This window comes from Podarcis bocagei (assembly GCF_964188305.1).
Source record: "Podarcis bocagei genome assembly, chromosome: 5".
NCBI classification, from domain to species: domain Eukaryota; kingdom Metazoa; phylum Chordata; class Lepidosauria; order Squamata; family Lacertidae; genus Podarcis; species Podarcis bocagei.
Window position 1 is genome coordinate 79043852 of NC_138129.1, and position 20629 is coordinate 79064480.

The 20629-nt window shown below is 43.1% G+C and overlaps 2 protein-coding genes and 1 long non-coding RNA gene across 5 annotated transcripts in view; 2 read left to right on the forward strand and 1 right to left on the reverse strand.

Moving 5' to 3' along the window:
* Window positions 1-4070, forward strand: part of DNTTIP2 (deoxynucleotidyltransferase terminal interacting protein 2) — a 10664-nt gene extending 6594 nt beyond the window's left edge. For both annotated transcript variants that reach the window (XM_081194992.1, XM_081194993.1), the window contains exons 5-7: window positions 1010-1174; window positions 2099-2208; window positions 3970-4070. In XM_081194992.1, the coding sequence (XP_081051118.1) occupies window positions 1010-1174; window positions 2099-2208; window positions 3970-4063 (369 nt within the window). In that variant the 3' untranslated portion in view covers window positions 4064-4070. The remainder of the gene's footprint in view (window positions 1-1009; window positions 1175-2098; window positions 2209-3969) is intronic.
* LOC308587430 overlaps window positions 1-7121 on the reverse strand; it is a 24004-nt gene extending 16883 nt beyond the window's left edge. Inside the window, exons 1-2 of one of the 2 annotated variants that reach the window (XR_014008368.1) lie at window positions 6156-7121; window positions 5320-5445 (exon numbers count right to left, since the gene is read on the reverse strand). This is a non-coding gene — a long non-coding RNA (uncharacterized lncRNA). Of the gene's footprint in view, window positions 1-5319; window positions 5464-6155 lie in introns of both variants that reach the window. The other variant, XR_014008369.1, reaches the window with a different exon arrangement.
* Window positions 7122-7138: 17 nt separating this feature from the next.
* The window catches only part of LOC308587423 (uncharacterized protein), a 47693-nt gene continuing 34202 nt past the window's right edge, over window positions 7139-20629 (forward strand). Inside the window, exons 1-3 of the mRNA XM_081195075.1 lie at window positions 7139-7973; window positions 8814-8867; window positions 12631-12693. Of these exons, the coding sequence (XP_081051201.1) occupies window position 7973; window positions 8814-8867; window positions 12631-12693 (118 nt within the window). The 5' untranslated portion in view covers window positions 7139-7972. The remainder of the gene's footprint in view (window positions 7974-8813; window positions 8868-12630; window positions 12694-20629) is intronic.

Below are 20629 nucleotides of genomic sequence, written 5' to 3' on the forward strand. Positions count from 1 at the left end.
GGTAGGCTCTCCAGCTTAGTTCTTCTATTGTTGCTTTAGATCGTCTGCAAGGGGGGGGTGCGGACTTCCCTTTAACACACACCCCGGTCGTACCGAATTCACAGGTAACTATTTTAAAGTCCCAATTCCACTTTACTCACGGGTTGTTTCTTTTCCAGCCGAATTCAAGGAAAAAAGTCAGCGCTCTTCAGCCATGGCACGCGGCTTCGCTCCACTGGAGTAGCGGTCTACTCCCAGCACCGCGCCACTCTCCGTACCCTTTCCGAAGCCTTTAAAAAGGCTCTTCGTGGGTCAGCGGGGGCGTTTAAGGTGCCCACCGAGTCACCAGGTCCGCAGGCATCCGCGCCTGCGGTTTTTGAGGGTCCCCGCGATGCCGTCGCGGCAGGACCCGTCTCCAGCGGAGCCGATTCCCTCCGGAGCTCGGAGGGAATCCGCCATTAGCTGTTCGCGCTAACCCGGAAGTCCTGAAACATTAGTTAAAGTTTAAAGGCTAATAACAGAGTCTGACTTCAGTCCATAGATGCTGTATTTCCATGCCCACTGCTGGATGGTGGTGGGAAGCTGTATTATCAAAACATTGTCAGAGGAAATCCAAAGCTTTATCTATATGGGGATAACACACATGCACACTCATACACATCCACACACTACTTAAACTCCTTACCCACTCCTTACCTGCATAATCTCTAAAGTGCTTCTTTACTTTAAAAATAACATATGAAGACCTTGGTAAACTAATAATGTTGGTTTAGATAGTTACAGTTGCTTTTTAAAAAAATCATTTAAGCCTGTTTAAATATAAGGAAAATGTTTGAATATTGTGAAAACTGCCTTAATGTAAAGCTCTAAACGTTAGGATAACCTTTTGTTATATGTCCAGCTTCTAACACTTTTAATCATAAAGCTTGCTTGCAGTTTTTAACTAGCTGACTTTATTGCATGAAAATGCAGTTGTTTATTAGCAAGTGGACAAATACTGAACTGCTGTTTCTTGGTGTGTTGAATACAGGCAGAGCGAGAGAAAACAACAGGCAACGGTTGGTTTGGTATGAAAGCCCCAGAAATGACTGATGAATTGAAAAATGACCTTAAGGCTCTGAAGATGAGGGCAGCCATAGATCCTAAGAGATTTTATAAAAAGAATGACAGAGAAGGTCTCCCCAAATACTTCCAGGTAAGAAAATGAGAAGATATTTTGGGTTTCTGCTACACCACGCTGAAGTTAAGCATACTTTGGAACATCCTAACCATTATCTACTTTCCTTAGGTAACAAATTTTGTACGTGCATGTCACCTTAAGAATTAAACACTGCATTAAAATATGCTCCAAAATCTGGGCTCATTTATTCCTTCAGTCATTTACAGTTGCATTCCATTTGCTCAGCATAATGCTTTTTGCCTCCTGACTTTCAAATGTAGTATGCACAAAAACATTTCTGTGTTCATTTTTTTTTTCATTGCTACTACTTGAAAAAGTAAGTACATGGCTCCCTGCTGCATCCAAAGCTTCACTCTTTGTATATATTTTTATTGTAGCCAGTTACTAGAGTCCAAAGCACAAAGTAAGTAGATGGTATGGTGGGGCTGCATTGCTCACCAGACCTCCTGATGGCTGAGTCCCTGCAGCACACAAGGGGAGGGGAGTTGGTGGCTCTGCCAGGGTATTTGCATTGCGCTGACATCACCCCCTCCACTCCACTATGCAGCAGCAACTCGACCACTGGGATATTACAGCTCCACAATGCTGTCCATCACTACAGATAAGCATACTGAAGAGTCAAATGGATTCAGCTGAACTTGCACCATTATTTGAACTTAAATTCTGTAAACATGTTTAATTGTATGCTAGATTTATGACTCTCTCCCTAAGATGAGCTCAATAAAAGTGTCTTAGCATGCTGCTTTTCTTTCTTTTATATCAAAACCTTTTCTGGATATTGCAAGTTCTTCACTGTGTTGTATGTATTTAGCAATTGTGTTTGAGAGTGTAGTATGTACTGGGCATCACTGCTCTTTGTTTGTCCAGTGACCCCTCTTTTGTAAAAATAGCCCTTCAAGTGTATATAGCTATAAAATACCTTATATTTTCTTTTCTCAGGTTGGAACTGTTGTGGATTCTCCAATAGACTTCTATCATGCCCGAATTCCCAAGAAAGAGAGGAAGAAGAACATAGTGGAAGAACTTCTGGCAGATTCTGAGTTTAGAAGGTATTTGGAATGAATTTCAATTGAAAACTTTATACAAGCGATGTGATGATGTCAAAGAATGTGTTAAGGTTTTACTAGCAATTTCTGGAGGACATTACTCCCATATGATCTTGTGCATTTAACATCGGAGGCCCTGCTATGCATCCCAAACACTTTCAGAAGCATAGTTGGTTGGAATTTGAGGCACAGGGCCTTGTCCATTTCAGTGCTCAGATTATACTGAAACTGTCTCTTTGGGGTTGTGTTTTTATTGCTTTGATGTCACGTGAGTAATGCTGTAAGTGCTTTGTGTATTTATAAAGAAAAGCAGGGTGGTTTCTTTATTTTTAAAACTGCATATTCATGGATGCAGGAGAAAAAGACAATCCTGAAAAGTCGGCAGAGATACTTCATCTCTTTGGGGTGTTCCCAGTGTGCAAGCAGAATAGACCTATGCTCACAGTGGAACTTCACTTTTCTCTCCTCCCCTCATGAGTGTCATCAGAATCTGGTACAGTAGGTTGGAGCAGATTTTGAGGGTGAATGGGGAGCTGCAGTGCAGAGAAGAATGTGAATCCCCTTTGAGCAAGCATCTAGTTATGCAACATTGGATTCCAGCCTCTGTCTTTGTAAGAATTGCATACTGCAGTTCATAATGCATGTTGTAGTAGCATCTTGCTTGCCTGTTAAGACAGAGCCCATTTTCTTCCCGTTTTAAGGTATTTATGTTGGAGAGACAATATTGAGATTCTGTGCCTGATTGGGACATGCATGATTGTCAGGAAACTGACATCAGAGCAACAGGCGAAGGAGAGGCTCTCTGATTCTGCAGGGGAAGGAACAAGCACTAGGGGGAGACGCAGCTTGATGGAGGGGGAAGGAAATCAGCGTAACACCAAGGAGCCAGGAGAGCAAATGGGAGAAGAGGTGGAAGGGCTCTGGGATTCTTCCTTGGAAGTCAGTGAGGAGAGCCCTGGTCCTCCACTACCCACGCCCTCCTTGCGCAGGAGACTCCCGCGCAATGAGAGGCGGAGACGATTGGGAGTCAAACAACTCTTATGCTGGCAACGGTTTAAGAAACGCCCACAGACAGACTCTGTGAGCGACTGAGGCAGCCACGCTGAGATGGGCTGTGCAGTCAGGACGGTTTAACCCAGGCAGCCAAGCTCCCAAAGGGGACAGTTTACGCACGAGTAACTCCAAACCACTACAGTGATGATTCATTGCTGCCCGTTCAATCTCTTGTTAGGGTGTATGAGAAACAGTACTTCTGTTTAATTTTAATCAATTAATGAGTGTAATTTCAGTTGTGACTAGTAGAATTGACATCATAGCACACCTGCTTTTATACTAATATAAAACTAAGCTGTTAGCTATAAAAATGTTCCTTTTTTAAGTTTCTTGGAACTAGTTTTATTCTAAAAAACCATCTAAAATCTTTTCTCAGTTTTATTGTAGCTAGTAGGATCATACCAGGGGTCCTTCTAGTCCTGAATTCTGTTTGTAACAGTGGTTAGCCACATGTCTTCAGGACGTTCACAAGGAGGGTATGAGGCAACAGCTCTCTTCTGGTGTTTGTTCTGGTACTCAAATGCACCAGCATTGAATACCATGGTTCATTTTCTCTATCATGGCCAACAATAATTGCTATTATTAAATTAAATCTATTTTTTGGTTTGGTCTATAACTGATAATAGTCACTACACTGCTTAAAGTTACTTTGCACCTGCATATTTTTAATGTATGTTATTCATACTTTATAATATTATTTCTCTTGTTCAGATATAATAAAAGGAAGTATCAAGACATCATTGCTGAAAAATCAGCCCTTGCAGCAGGCAAGAAGTATCGGAAGAAGAAAAAATTCCGCACATAGCTTTAAAGGAGGGGGGCTGAACTTAAATTACCTGTTAAAGATTATATATATAAGATTTTGCAACTACTGGACTTAGTTATCTTATCAGGAAGAAGAGGTCAAGGCCGGTCCTGGTTTTCCAACAATATCTTGGAAGTGGAATTGAAATATGTAAACCGCTTTGAGGTTTTCTTTACAAACAAGCAATGCATAAATTTTGTGAAATAAAATAAATAAAAGATGATGGAACTAAACTTCAGAAAGAAAAATAGAAACTTATGCAAGATTAAGCATACTGAATATATATGGGTCAATTAAATGAAAAAATGACAATTCTAATATAAACTTAAAAACCTTACAATGAAAATTTGTGATGTTGGCATAGAAAAGTGTAAAACCTGTGTGTGCTTCCCCATTAAAATATTTCTAAGAATTCACTATCAGGTGACGTTAATGCATTATATTCATCAATGAATTTATGGAAATATTGTGAAGGTATGCTCTGGAAAAGGTAGGAATTCAATATCACAGTCTTCTGATCATTCTGGCAGCACATGTCAGCTTGCCAGACAAAATGATCTGCCCTTTCCTTCCTGCTCCCGAAGTGCTGTTTTGGGTGTTCTCCGAACCCACCCATCCCAACCAATTGGGGAGAGGGCATGGGGTAGAAGAAGGGGAAGACCTCATTGCGGAAGTTGTTGCACAGGGCTTCAGTTGAAGGGACTCGGATGAATCCTGACCCGAGTTCTATAAATGAATGTGAATATGAAGGTCAAAGATAATACCTTCTTTCAAGGTAAGACTTCATATTTAAAAGGGATAATGAAACATTTTAAATGGGTTGTTCACATAACTCATTTCAGCTCAAAACAAAATGGCATTACACTAGGAATTATTATGGTGTTAACAGGAATTTTAAAGATTTTTCATGTCACCAATAAGAGTGGTATCTAGCACTTTGGGCCCCCCTAATCCACTGCACCACACTGACTCTCCGTGCTAGTCTTTCACATCAAAAGCAGTGAGCAATGTGATCCCGGTACCTTCTTGGCAGCCTTCAACTTGCAAAACCTTTTGAGTCATTTGTTTTTCCATTTTTTTCAGTGGGTAAATGATTTTGTGGGGTCAAATCCTGTTGATGAAACAACAAGAAAGATTAGAAGGAAAGCAAAATAATTACCATTTCCCTTCCAAAGGAATACCTGCCTCCTCCTTACCCAATTAGTGAGATTCTCACTGGCCACACAATAATTTCCACTCAGAAGAAATTTCCTCGCCTGAAGTATCTGGATCAGTCATGTTCGTCCCCTGGTCATTGGACCTGATAGATTACTCTTATTTCTGGTTCCTTCTTGGAGATCATGGGATGGACATTGCACCACCTGCAGCACATCTTGAAGAGGCTGTGTAGCCATTTCAACCTAAGACAGAAGGGTGAGAATGTGATAAACTGGTTTGTAGCACCTGCACTGAAACTACTGTGGAAGGAGTACAATCCATTTGCGAATGTTAGCTTCTGCTTACCGTTGTATTCTATTTGTATTTAGTTCAACTGTAAGCCTGATTGTTTTATGACTTACAGGGCTTCGCTAGTGCACTATCCCAGCTCCTGAACTCTAGTGGTCAGACTTCACAGGCATTTTTAATGCATTTGCGGTAACCCTTCTACAGAAAACTAAAAGGACTTGTTTTATTGTCTTATAATCATTCTCCCAGATGGGTTGAGAATTTACTTCTCAGTGATGACTCCATTTTGCTCTAAAATGCTTAACATCGCCAAATTATCCCTCCACAGAGGCAGTGATGCAACACTGTTCATTGAACCTCATGAATATTTGGGACATTACATAAGCTGTCTGATCAGCAGAAAGTTGTTCATACAAAGAGATTCTTTTAAAATAACTATAAATAAAAAGAGGGCCCACTTAGTGTGCCAGCTTCAGTTCTCCTTTCCCATTGAAAATATCCACAGCTTTGGCTTGTCTGCCCAAATAGCCTGTTGAAAGAGCTTTTATTCTCTCCCTTGGGTCTGGGAAGGTCAAGTGGTTGCTGCTAAATAAGGATTACAATCCGTTTCTCACAATTTCCGTGGCCCCTAGCAAGGCAAGCTAACCTTGATGTCCTCAGCGCTAATTCTGCACACGGCACTCTAGCACTGATGATGTTGCCATCTGTCTGGAAGAATATGGAAGAGTGCGCCTTCAGGAGAAGTCAAACCGTTGGAGTTACAGCGCCTGCTGTGGCTGCAGATACTGACACGTGTTTTGCCGCAGCCAAGGCAGATGAAGGCATCCAGTTGTGCCGCTGCAGGTGCACCATGGCGTTTCTTCTTTCTGCGCTCCTCCCAGCGGTCATCCCTCGCCTGGTCACTGCTGTGGATACATGACCTGACATAGCCGTCTCCATGCGATGGGATTATTCCCACACCAGTGGGGTTGATAGCCTTCGTGTCATGCCAGTGCCTGAAGCCAGACGCCCATGGGGATCCTGCCATCTTCCGTTCTGTGCACAGGACCAAGCCAGCGTAGACGTCGCTGAGACAGAAATGCGAACGTGCTTGGAATGTGCACACAGGCCTTGCCAAAAAGTTTTAGCTGAGAGAAATGGAACAAAAGCAGCCTTTAAATAGGATAAAAAACGCACCAGCATCTCGCTGCCCTATTTCTGTAACCCGTCTCTTTGTTCACATGCATGCTTTACTGTACTTCCTTTGCTTAGGCTGAGACTTGGCGGGTTTTACTTCTGAGGTGGCATTATGAGGGCCACTTGCTCACAAACAAAGAAAAGGATCCTGGGTGGGAGACCAGGATTCATATCCCCCCACTCAGCCCACCTTGAGTCAATCATGTCCCCCTTCCCTCCCTACGCTTTCTCTGCCTAACCTACCTCACAGGGTCGTTGTGAGGTACTAGGAAGAGGAATGCCCTTTTAAAAAATGTGTTTCTCTTTTTTTGGGGAGTGTAATTGGGCTGTTATTTTTAGTTTGAGTTTGTGGTATTTATGTTGATCCTTTTATGTGAACCGCCCTGTGAGACCTCCGGGTATAAGGGCGGTATATACAGTAAATTCAATAAACAATAAATAAAAAACCACCTGCTGCGCCACTTCACGAGCTCCTTGGAGCTGTGGGGGCGAATATTTTTATTTTTTAAAAAATAATGTAAGCAAAAGAAATGAATAACTGCTTCTAGCCTTTTGGGGGAGATGCTGTCGAAACAGTAAACTCCTGCTCCGCTATGCCCTGGCCGCGCGGGTAAAGCCGTGGCAGTTGCCTCAGACCAGCCCTGCTGAGGCGGCCATGAGGCGGCTCTTCCTTCCCCCGTCAGCCTTGCAATGGCGGCGCAGGCAGGCGAGGAAGTGGACAGCCAGGGGCGAGTTTTGCGGGGACTCGTAAGGGTTTCCCTCCTCATGCCGGCAGTCGGAGAAACCGAGTGTAGCCTGGCGTAGCGAGGCATCCGCCCCATTTTGGCTCTGGGGAAGGCGGGCTTTTGGCGCTCTGAGGTGATTCGGCCTCCCTCGCCCCCCTGGCCGCGGCTTTTTCTCTCCCCAGACTCGGCCGCCTCGCTAAGGCAACGCCTCCCTCCTGAGGGGAAGTCCGTAGTCGGCGCTGAGTAAGCTAAAGGAAAGGGTTGGCGCTGCTGGCCTTCACGGCAAGCTTTCGCCGTCTCAGCAAATATTTATCCGATTTTAAGACGCGGAACTGCTTTCTGTAAAAAAAAAAAAAAAAGTAGGCGAGAAAAGCGGAGCAAAACGAAACAAAAATTCTCCCTGCGACTCCGCCGGGACTCGAACCCGGAACCTTTGAATCCCTTCAACCCTCTAGAAGTCCAATGCGCTATCCATTGCGCCACGGAGCCACCTGTTGGATTCCTTGTACATTCGCTATACAACCCACAGAAAGACTTCGTCCCGTCCTTCGCAGCAGGAAAGAGTGTGTTCCATTGCTCTTTTAAAACTGAATTATGTCGTGGCGCCAGAAAGTAAAGTTGCTATTATTTTTTCCTTGCGAGTTTTAAACAGCTCATGGAACTAATTTCCATATTAAGTGTGAACTTCAGTTGAAATCAATACTACTCATTATTGCAGGGCAGGGCTGCCAAGGACACCCTTAAAACAAATATTTATTGTGTACCAGAGCGCATGTAGCTATACTTTACTTTTTTTTACTGTGTTACTAAAATTGACTAAATTCATTGTGCATTAAATAAAAAGAGGGCTATATCTACTCAATGTGGGAATTGAACCATGTAGTGCTTTTAGTAAATAATTTTGCTGATCGGATCATTTCAAGCCTGTTGAATCTTACAATATTCCTTTTTCATTATGGTTGTGTCTTTAAATATCATTTGAAAATATTTAGCAATTGTTCGCCTGTATTTTCCAGTTTTTTAATAAAAACATTGAACTGGTGAGAGAGAATAATAAAGTAGTGCCTTTCACTGGACTAATTTATTGCGGCATAAGAATATGCAAGCTCTTTGATTACACAGAACTCTTCACCAATGGAAAGATTAATAATTCTTAATAATTTTTTTGCTAGAAGTCATTGGGTTTTTAAAATTAAATGCAGATTATTTTTAAACACTTCCTAAAACTGTCGGTCATTTAAAGAAGCAATTCAATCATTTCATGCTTCAACTCCTTGTAAAATTATGCACTAATTTAGGAGTTATTTTTGTTTGTGTGCCAGATCCTTTCTTAAAAGGCCACCATTTTCCAAAGTGCACGGAATAACTTTCACTCATCACCAGTAACTTTCCTCTCTTTACAGTGAATCATTGGCAGTCCATTTTGCCCACACCTTTTGCCAAGAGACATCAATTCAGTAAGTCATAATTTTATCTACCTTTTCTGTGGGGGTGGGGTGGAATTGATTGATCCGTCACCCCTCCACTTCAGTAAGTTTTCTTGAAACCAACATATGAACCTGCTTGGGTCTTGAGATTATATTTCTACCAGGTTTCCATGCAGCCTTGAGAGATGCTTCACTGAAGATGAACATCCTTCATTTAGCCCAAGATACCTATACAGTACCTTACTTCCAGAATAAATTTTACAGGCACCCTCTGCATCAGTTACCAGCCCTTGAGGACTCTTTAAGTGTAACACTGCCAGTAAAGTTGGGGATTTTTATTTGATTACATTTAAAAAAACAATATAACAACAACAACAACAACAACAACAACAACAACAACAACAACAACAACAATTTATTATTTGTACCCCACCCATCTGGTTGGGTTTCCCCAGCCACTCTGGGCAGCTTCCATAGAAACCAAAAATACACTAAAATATCACACATTAAAAACTTCCCTCAAAACAAAAAACATTAATGTGAATTCTTCCAGATTTTCATGCTAAAGCATACCCCTTATTTCTCACTCACCAGTAGATGGCACTGCTGGAAGTAAAATAAAAAGGCATGCACAATAAACATTATTTCCCAAAAATCATTTCTCCCCACCCCTTTGCAATGACTGTCATAGTCAGTACCAGCTATATGAATGACACAATTTATCTTCTGCACCCCTAGATAAAAGGAGAGAAGGAAGTTCTGCCAAGGGGCTAAAGATGAGCATGAAAGTGTTCCCATATTAAGTCAATTAAAGGGTCTCTGCTAACAACGATAGGCAATATCGGTGCCTGAAACTTTGGAGAGCAGCTCCTACTCAGCCCCTAGCTTCACTGAAAACACGAGTCAATTTTATCCACTTTAATTATCATAGAGTCTCCCCAACGCGATGGAAAAAGCAGTGGAAACAGCTCAAAAAACTTAAAATCACTATGGGGGGGGGTAGGTTTGCCCTCAAAAGCTCAATAATTTGTTTTTGTTCCCCCCCAAAAAGGCTTAACAATTTTTGTTGATTTCTTTAAAAAATGCTCAACAATTTTGCATGTGTCAGGAATTTTACTTTTTGAAATATGGCAACCCTAGACAGATCAGGTATGGGGAATCTTGGTTCTTCCATATGTTGCTGAACTACAACTCCCATCATCCCTGGGCATTGGCCACAATTGCTGGAGCTGATGGGAGTTGTAGTTCAGCAGCGTCAGGAGAGCCGATGTTTCCCCACATTTGTGATAGAGCAAAGTGTATTCACGTGCTCAAGAGGAGAATAGCCTTGCTTTGGTTGGACAGCCATGCAGCTCTGTGCTTCCTATCTACTTTTTAAAGGGGATATGTCATAGATAGGAAACCTGTGGCCCTCGAAAGATCTTGGATTGCAACTCCCATCAACCTCAGCCAGCATGGCCAATGGTTAGAGATGATAGGAGTTGTAGTATGTTCTTATTGAACTCCAGGTTTTTCTAGAACAGGGTTTGAAAATGTGTAGAGCAGGGATGGGAAACCTATGGCCTTTGCAGTTATTGTTGGACAAGTTCCCATCTTTCCTGACCATTGACCTTACTGGCTGGGGCTGATGGGAAGTGGAGTCCAACACTATCTTGAGGGCCAAGGCTTCTTCAGAAGTTCCTTGATCAAGGGGTTAATGGAGCAAGGTCATTAATCTCTGTTATCACCTTATCCTCACTTGTGCAGTGTGACACACACAGACATAAATAAACTTTAAAGTATTTGTGGGTTGGGAGCAGAAAAGTAAACATTGCAAGACAATCTGCCTGTGTGCTTAGAAGAATAAAGACTCCTGGTTTTTTGTTTTACAAAGGCAAACAGAATTTTCATTTCTACTGTGAAGTGTGAGGCTTCCCACCTTTTTCCAGTCTGTCAGTCCCAGAGCCTGCCAGTCATTCCAAGCCCATTTCCATCCATGTGAGAAATATGTATCTCTTTTGGAGACACTAACAAGGCTCTTCACAGGGATTTTTAAGAGCTAGCTCTGGGAATTGCTGAGGGTGTGTGAGAATAGGCATCATATTATCTGTGACATATCACCTTAGAGGCAGTGGCTACATGGAAAAATCTAGCCTACAGGGATGGGTACCTTGGTTTTTAAAGATTTGCCAATAAAATTGGCTAAAAAAACCAACACAAAAAACAACAACAGCCTAGCAAGATGCCACAGAACAGAGATAGAATTTTATAATTAGTGAATAGGAGATTGTGTCATCTGTGTATAACAGTGTGTCAGTGAACATGTGAGCCCACTGTAATTTTGGCTAAATACTTTGGATGTTTACTATGTCTAGCCAGACATACTATATGTGGAAAGGAGACGTCTGTGGAGTGGGGGAGACAGGAGAAGACAGGATCAAGCCTTTGCATGAAAATGAGTGGGTAGCAGCAACCTCTGCTTCTAATAAACTATTTGTGCCTAAGGTTATGACCCTACAATTTCTTACAGAAGTGAATAAGGCCCATGTAATAAAGTGGTGCTTATTTCCCAGTGAACATGCAGGATCAGTTTGCTTTAGTAGTTAATGCTGAATATCAGGTGGTAGAATATTATTCTAGGAGCCTGTATCCCTCTTTTCTGCCACAAAGGGGCAAACCCCCAGATGCTACACAGAAGACCAGTTGTTTAAAAATTAACAGCAGTTGTCAGGGTGTGTGCGCACTGGGACCATGGTGTATGTAGGAGGGAGGCTTGACTTTTCCCATGTACCCTAGACGACCCAACTAAAATCTTTCCCCGAAGCTGTTATTTGCTCCTTTGTATGATCCCTGTAAAGGAAAACTAACTGATATCTTACTGGTAGCTATCAATTTCTTCTACCAGTCAAGAAGCAGATTCAGGGATTAGTTTTTAATCAGGGGGAATGGCATGAGGCAAGTGATTAAATCATTCCATGGTTGCAGTTGGACAGAACAGATAGCTTTTTAAAAAATTCTTGCAGGCCTAAATTAATTGTTTCTTCTATTTAATTTTGTTTGTTTATTTTTATTTTATTGATTTATACTTTTAACGTAGATTACACTACATTAGTAAAATACAAATCAAGAAAGAAAAAAATCCAACCTCAAAATCTGAAACAAGCTGATAAGCTAATTGAGACAGTAGCAGAATCCCAATGGAATCAAGATTCTTAAAAGGCCCACTTAAAGAATATTTTCACTGTCCACCACATTTGAGAATCCCCCTTCTTGGTCACTCACCTCAGATAGCAGTGGGATCTTTAGGAGACCTAAACTTAATTGAAAGTAGCAGGCAGGCGCTATGGAGTGGGGGAATGGAGGCATCTGAGATATTTTGCTCCCAAACTTTCCAGTGGAAAAGGTGGGAAATTGTAGATAGATAAATAGATAGATAGATAGATAGATAGATAGATAGATAGATAGATAGATAGTCAAAGCCAGCATCTTAAATTCAGATTGGGAGCACAATGAGAGCCAGTGAATTAGATTCTTCTTTTTTCAAAAAAAGTGAATGAAATTGTTTCCAGTAAATCCTACCATCCCCATGGGGTTTCCTCCTTCTCTTATTGTGGAAGATTTGCCCCAAACTATAAAACTGCACAAGCAAAATACATTTTAAAAAATCTACAACAGCAATCTGAAAAGTGAGTGACTATCTCATTCATATATATATATATATATATCCAGAAAACTGAAAATGTGTGCTGAACCTTTATGATTGCCTGACTGTGTGCTTTTGTGTACCTCATTTGCATGAATTCTTTTTTTAAAGGTATGCGCACAGTTGTCTTCATTCAGCTACCTAACTGGCATAATAAAATCAACAACTTAAAAGGTAGGGGCGAACAGCAACAGTAACACCGTCTGTGGTGTGAACAGGAAAGATTGTGGTTGCTCCTTATATAGAAATTCAAATACATATTGGTGTGGACTATTTCAATCTTATTCAATTGCGGAAAAAGTGGATTAACACCCAAATGATTCTCAAATGTGGTCAAACCCATAATGCATAGTGTGGGCCTCAGAATATTAGTCCACCTAGCCCAGATCTGGCCAGGGTGAATGTTCCCCAAGGTCACAGCAAGCATCCTGTTCCTTGAGATCCTTTTAAATTGCAGAAACTTTTAAATTGCATTGAAGCCTGGGACCTTTGGCATGCAACGCAAGTGGTCTCTGCTATTAAACTTCAGTACAGTTGTGGCTGGTGTCCATTGGGATGCAAGGCAGGAGCCCAACACTAGGGGGAGCAAGAGCCAATAAGAGGCAGAGCCCAACTAATTCTGGCCTTGTCTCAATCTTCCTTCTAGCCAAGTTTTCACAAATGTAGCACTGAGACTAAGGAGGAGGTAGCTCAGTGCCAATGTCACCCTCTGGATGGGATGGAAGAAAGTAAGCAGGTGGGGGCTGGCTGAAGGCAGACTGAGGTTGGTACGGCAGTGCCCTATTCATCCTAATGGACTATCCTCCACTGCTTAAGGAGGTGTCAAAAAAGACCAGTGCCTGTTCCCCAAGTCTGGTGAAAGTCTGCTGTGCATTCTACACCCACACAAGGGCTGTACAGTCATCCTTGTTGTCTTTGTGGAAGAGGGATGTGGAATGTGGGATCTGGTAGGAACACACCTGATTCCTGCATTCCTCTAAATTGCCTTGTAGCTGAGCCTCATATCATAATTCAGTCTCTGGGTTCAGATCCTCTTTATAATGCCCTGCAAGCCTTTCTGCGAACTGTACCGTCTATCTGCTTTGTCACACCTTTCCCTATAACCTACTGCTTTTGATCAATATTTTACATCTTGTCCCGGAAAGGTGGGCAGAAACAAAAGTGAAGATGATAAGATCACCCCTGAAGGGCGAGGGGGAGAGGAAGTAAAAAATAGTTTCTGGTGTCCTTTAAAATGCACCTGCATAAAATGTGCTAGACTAAAGTTCACCCTGCCGTTACATAAAAAAATAAAAACTCCGCACAAAAAGGTACGAGAACCAAGCTCCAAAAATAGCAGCAAAGGCTACTGCAGCTGAAAGCAAATTGGGAAAACTCTTACCTTTTTTTCTCCAATGCTTTCCTAATGCGGCGTTCTCCCTTCCCCTCCTTCATCCATGCACTCTCTGAACGGTTTGCACATACTAAACAAGGACTGTGGTGGAGACAGTGGTGCACTGCGGCGAGCAAAAGGAAGTCATTTGGATCAGCGATGTGAAAAAGGGAAGAAGGGAACAATCTGTGATCAAACAATCTGGGCGACTTTCTCCACTCGATTGCATCTTCGCAGGGCACAGCATAAATCTGACAGGGAATCCAGCCCAGTATTTATTTCAGGAGAGCAAATGGAGTTGGCAAGACAAGTCTACATTGTGTGTGTGTGTGTGTGTGTGTGTGTGTGTGTGTGTGTGTGTGTGTGTGTAAGGCATTGATTTGATACTTTATTGTGTATTTATTTGTTTGTTCATGGATCTATTTCTCTATATAAGTGCTTTCAATGTCAACGTCCGTGGGGCATTACAGCATAACATAAACAAAAAGAAAAATGGTCCCTCTCCTGATGAGCAGGCAATCTAAATTTAGACACGAGGGGAGATAGCAGAGGAAGGAGGGAGAGCCATACCATAGGAAATGAGCAGGTACTGTTCACAGACTGAGGCTGTGTACATGTTACCACTGACCCTGGCTCCAGCAGGCTCCCACCACCCGTATCTGAAGCTGAGAAGGCATGACCTTAGCCACAGACCATCTGTGTCCTTCAGCATCTTGGGAAATGCTGCTTTGTGATGTGCTTTCCCTTAAAGCAGCTTCCACCCAGTTCAAAAACATAAACCATGGTTCAGCTGGGTTGTTTACCTGTTAGACGTCCATTGCACATGTGCAAATTACGCATGCACAGATGACAGTTTCGCCAAATAGGGGTTGGCAGGGCTGCGAGCATGGGGAAATAGATCAGGTAATGGTACGCACAGCAGCCTAAAACACAACTTGAAACATGGCAGGGGAGATGGAAACGGCCTTGTTGCATTTCAAAGCCACTTATGTGTACATGCCCTAAGGAATTAATGGAGAAGGAGGCTTTGGGAAAGGGATTTTAGAGATGGCAAGGAGCATTGTATGTTGTTCTGAAAGGGAGTTCTAGATGTTAGGGGCAGCAGCCAGAGACAATGGCTGAAATCTTTGGGGGGCTTGAAGAAAAAGCTACAACAGGAAATCAACCACCCAAAATGTTAGGGTTGGGCATTGCTGAAATTTTTAACCTGTGTTGACAGTTTGAATAGATAAAAGGCTGCCATTCTTTGCACACTTGCTGAGTAATAAGCCCCACCAAATTCATGGAGCTTTCTTTGGAGTTTCCCCCTTGTAGGATTGTGCTGCAAAGGACAATGTTATTATTGTGGTAAATATGAAAAGGCGAGGGGCTAGGAAGACCTGCCTCAGGAATTCTGAGAAAGAAGCTTTCCCCTGCCAGCTTAAAAGGTGGCCAGAAAGCAAAGACTTGGGCAGCAAGGGGGGACTCTAGAAAATAGCCACAAGTCAGGTTGTCACAAACTTGGAGGTAAATAGGAAAGTCTGTGTCCCGTGTTCTTTGTGCAATGTTCATAAATGTGAGGCTCATGAGGAGTTGCCCATGAAAAGCCATCCCTTAGGGTCCTCCCAGCCCTCAGGAGTGACCTGGGGGTAGACGGTTTGAGGGGTTGCAGTTGATGAGAGATTCCCCATGGGGGGGTGGGGTGGAAGTGGGTTCTGCTCATACACTGATGTATACTGCACACCACCTCAATATGTAAGCAGTGCGAGATTCCAGGGTTTCTAGGCGCTAACTTACAGTTCTTGTTTCCTTCTGGAAAGACTGTGCTGCCTTTAGGGTATGTGATTTATTTGCGCATATATACAACATGAGCCTACTATGGAGGGGTTCACAGCATTAGCACCCCAAGAGGCTCTTGTTTCTCCCATAGCCATGGCCTTGGATTCAAACAATGTGCTCTGCCCCTCTGGTTTTCAGCCTGCAGCTTTACTTCTAGATCACCCACAACACTTTCAAAAGTCGGGCTTTTGTCCTTCTTGCTGTCTGTGAGCGAAGGCTGCACCCATTTGCCGTCTCACACAGAGCCCCCTCGCCTTTGCTTTCTTAATGGCTCATCACCTTGTCTTTCCTTAATGGCCCATCACCCAAGCGATCATTGTTGTTTAGTCATTTAGTCGTGTCCGACTCTTCGTGACCCCATGGACCAGAGCACGCCAGGCACTCCTGTCTTCCACTGTCTCCTGCAGTTCGGTCAAACCCAAACGATTACCTGAACACAATAAGCCAGCCTGCCTTGATTAGCTTTTAACACTTGCTGAGTCCAGGGATTAGGTGTTGGGCACCCAGTTTAACACCCCAAGCCTTGATTAGATTCCAACACTTTACTGGGTGCAGGAATTTATATTGGTTTGGCACCCGCAAACTCATAACAACACTTAGCATTTAAATTGCACTTTTTATGTGAACTTGTCACCTAATGTATTCCTCTTTGCTGTCTTTGTTTGCCAACATATATTTCAATGCCTCCTTTGTGTGGCTCTCCCACTCTGTCCTTGTGCTTTCTTCCAGCCCGCCCACCTCACATGAAATGAATTCTAAGCTTTGCTCCACCTCCCTGAAAAACACCACTTGTATAAGACTCAGTGCCACAGCACGGTCTTTTTTGTTGACGAGGGATTCTTAGTGACAGAGCATCAGCTTTGCATTCAGAAGGTCCCTGGCTAAATCCCTGACAGCTCCAAGTAGGGCTAGGAATTTCCCTGGCTAAAAACCCTGGGGAGTAATTGCCACCTCCAGGGGCGTAGCGTGGGTTGCCAGTGCCCAGGGCAGGGCAAGTGTTGTGCCTCTCTGGTGGACTGGGCAGCGTTCAGTGCCTTTGCCAGCTAGTGTCTAATCAAGGGAGTCTGTCCTTGCAAACTAGCCCTGAAATGGGAGCAGAGATAAGGCAGAGAAACGTGAAGCTTGGAGCACCGCTGTGTTGCCCCGCCCTCCTGTCCTTGCAGCGAGGTACTCTAGACCAGGCACATGGCTCTGGCAGTGCTTTCCTGCCTTCCTCTTCCTCTTTCCCTCTTGACTGGCCCAGTGGTGGGGTGCACACAGATGTTCCTTCGCAGGCCAATAGGAGGAGGCACTTTTGCCCCGGCCCCGAATGGCCCTGTGCAATTAACCACTGCCTGGCAGAAATTCAGCAGATGTCACCATTTCTTGCCACATGCATATAGCAATGCGAATGGGTTCACATTTGAATTCTGTCTATCGTACAGCCTAGCACTTCTGTTTCCACTTTCCCTTGAACCCGCTCAGTCCCTGCTTTGTGTAACATCATCCATACATCCTAGGCAGCTTCAATTGCAATCATCCCTGTGATCGTAAAAGCCAGACGTAGCCCCATAGGCTGTTGATGCAAATACAACTTGGTATAAATAAAAACAAATATTCAAGCCGCATTCAGTTCTGCTAGCAGGTTAAGTGTGATGAAATTGATTTCCCAGCTGACAACAACACAATGCCTCTCTTTGCAAAATGAGCATATGAAACACACACACAGCACCTGGAATTATCCAGCAGGGATTTCTGTTATTAGAACTGCCTAGTTGCTAATGTAAACAGGATGCTCAGGCTAGGCAGATGTCTGAGCAATGTGACTAAACCTAAGAAAACACAGTCATATCAATGAGATAAGAATTGTGTTGTTTTCTATAAATTAAAGTTTCAGTTGCTTGCATTCACTATTCTCAAAACAAAAGTTTGCAGATGGGTGCTTTACTACAAGTAGCAAGATAGCACCAGGAGCAGCCGCAATCATTTGAAACAATAACAGATCCAAGGCATTCATTGCTCAAAGTGCACTGAGCCTGTGATTGCTGGGAAAAAGAGGTGCCAGCCAGTTGCCCATTGCCAGGGCAGAGCGCTTGTTGCTTCCTCATTGTTGGATCCCACAGCAATGTTTGCATAATGCAGAGGTTTTCAACCTTTTTGGGTCCGCAGCTCCCTTGACCAACTACATTCTTTCTGCGGCACTCCTGTGGGGCTCAGGAGTTATGTCATCCCTTGGCTGCAGGGGCCTGGGAAGCACCCTCCTGGCCAGCCTCAGAGGCACTATTCGCCTGGGGAGCTTGTAGCCAGGGCTGCAGCAACAAACAGCTTTGCAAGCCTTTGGGAGGCAGAGATATGAGGGGGCATCAGAGGAAGGGAGGGAAGGAAAGAGGGACAGAGGCAAGTGTTGCCCACGGCACCCCTGACTATCATCCAAGGCATCCTCGGGGGCCATGGCACACTGGTTGAAAACCACTGGCATAATGGAATCACGTGGAAGAGGTGTGAAGTTCAAGGTGGTGTGGTGATGGTGTGGAATGTGCACGCCATCGGTGCATCCCTTGTCAGTCTGTTCAGGCAGGATCATACAAATCATCCCAGAGATCTCTCTGCACTGATTCTACTGCCTGTTTCTACTTCCTCCAGTTAACACTACTACTATATTAGAATAATTGTGGTTTGGATGCTTGCCAATGTTTACGTTTCCAAATAATCTAGGTCCCAAGAAGGATTGCTTTTAAAATGAGCAACTTTTATGCAAGAATGTTTCCTCCAATTAAGAAGAAATGTCCTTTCTATGCTTAAACTGGCACACTTGATAAAAGACCAAGAAGGACAGGAGAGACTCTATAAATGCAGAAAATAGTATGAAAATTTAAAACTTTTTTTTAAAAAAGGAATGTATGTTGCGGTTAAAACATTCTCTTGATGGTAGTGCTGAATCATTAATACAATTTAGGATGCAATACTATTCCTATAGTCTCTAGTGCAGGCTTCCTCAAACTCGGCCCTCCAGGTGCTTTGAGACTACAATTCCCATCATTCCTGACCACTGGTCCTGCTAGCTAGGGATCATGGGAGTTGTAGGCCAAAAACATCTGGCGGGCCGAGTTTGAGGAAGCCTGCTCTAGTGTAATACATGGACTCTAGTATTTGTAAAAAGTGCAGTTACAGTTAATTTCACTAGTTGGTGCTAGTGATAATAGAGCTGTATATGAAGAACCAAATAGTTGCTCAAATAGTGTGGTAGGAGAGCTGGGGGTGGGAATCACAACTATCAACCAATGCATCCCTTTTGGTTTCAGATAGTATAGGGGTAGACAAGTCTAAAAAGCCAGGGACACAAATTTTTACAGCCCTCTAGCAGCTATGGTGGCTCCCACTAAAAAAGGTCAAGGGACCCCTGACAGTTAAGTCCAGTCGCGAATGACTATGGGATTGTGGCACTCATCTCACTTTACTGGCCAAGGGAGCCAGCGTTTGTCCACAGACAGCTTCCACTACACACACCCAGAATCTGCTCCGGAGAATCTCTCAACCTTCCAAAGCTGATTTTGAGAGGGTGCAGGGGGACTGGAAGCAACAGGAGAGGAAGAGGAAGTTCTGTTGTTCACAAGAAGTCCCTTGTAGCAGCAGAACTGCAGTGTTGCATATGGACCTTAGTTTAGAATATACAGTGGTACCTTGGGTCACAGACACTTCAGGTTACAGATGCTTCAGGTTACAGACTCTGCTAACCCAGAAATAGTACCTCGGGTTAAGAACTTTGCTTCAGGATGATAACAGAAATCGCGTGGCGGTGGTGCAGCAGCAGCAGCAGCGGGAGCCCCCCTTAGCTAAAGTGGTACCTCAGGTTAAGAACAGTTTCAGGTTAAGAACAGACCTCCAGAACGAAGTAAGCTCTTAACCTGAGGTACCACTGTAAATGTCCCTTTTACAGTCAGTTTTCAGATTAAGAAAAAACTACGTCTCTCACCTATTGGGGCATTCATTCCAATCTCCATTACACAACAATTGCGTTTGTGACTGATTACCCTTCAGCAGTATAAACCTCTCGGTTACTTTCTCCCTGATAGGATGACATATATCAGAATTTGCCTCAAACTCATCACTCTGAGGAAGCAACAATGTGGGGAAGCTCAAAAGCAGAACTTCAAAGGCTCTCTCTGCAGATGGCACCCGAACAAAGGCCTCTTTCTGTGAAGTGAATTGGCCACTTTCGTTCTTATGCTCTAAAAGCATGGCATAGTCCTACATTCTAACATTACACTGAAATAATGTCTCACATTGTTCCTTTGGACTTTTTAGAAAAAGAAATATTAGCAAGCAATGGATGTTGATTAAATAACCAAAAGTATTTTGCGAAGGGCAGAGTTCATTGCAGAATATATCAGTGCTTAAAATTTGGTGAATGTCAGCAGTCCCAGACATTGTTGTGAATGTCCCAAATCTCAGAGACACATTGGTGATTCTAAATGGGAAGAATAGAGTCTTGCACTACCTGAAGATGAAACTTTGTTCTCCTGAGGGAACGGTCCCTCAAACTGCTAGGTAAAGCTACTCAATTTCATTCTAATTACTTAAAAAATAAAATAAAACACACTATCTAAAATTAATCTGCATACCATCTAATATAAAGCTTCTGTTTAATTTGTTTTTCACCCAATGAGGTACCGGTGTGTTTCACCTAAGGATGGAAATGGACTGTGTAAGAGTTAGGTTTTGTATTTCCAGAGATGGGGGAACTGCCATTGTTAGTTTGTTTTTCTTCCCACAATTGTTGCTTCCAGATTATCAGCAATTCTAAATTTGCTTGGGGGGGTGATTAGATGACTGTTGCATCAAGCAAATATTATCCCACACTTTGCAATGCATTTTCCTATCAATGCCTGCATCACAAAAAGTTTGTTGCTAAAAAGCAGCAAATCAGCTTTAATTGTGGGA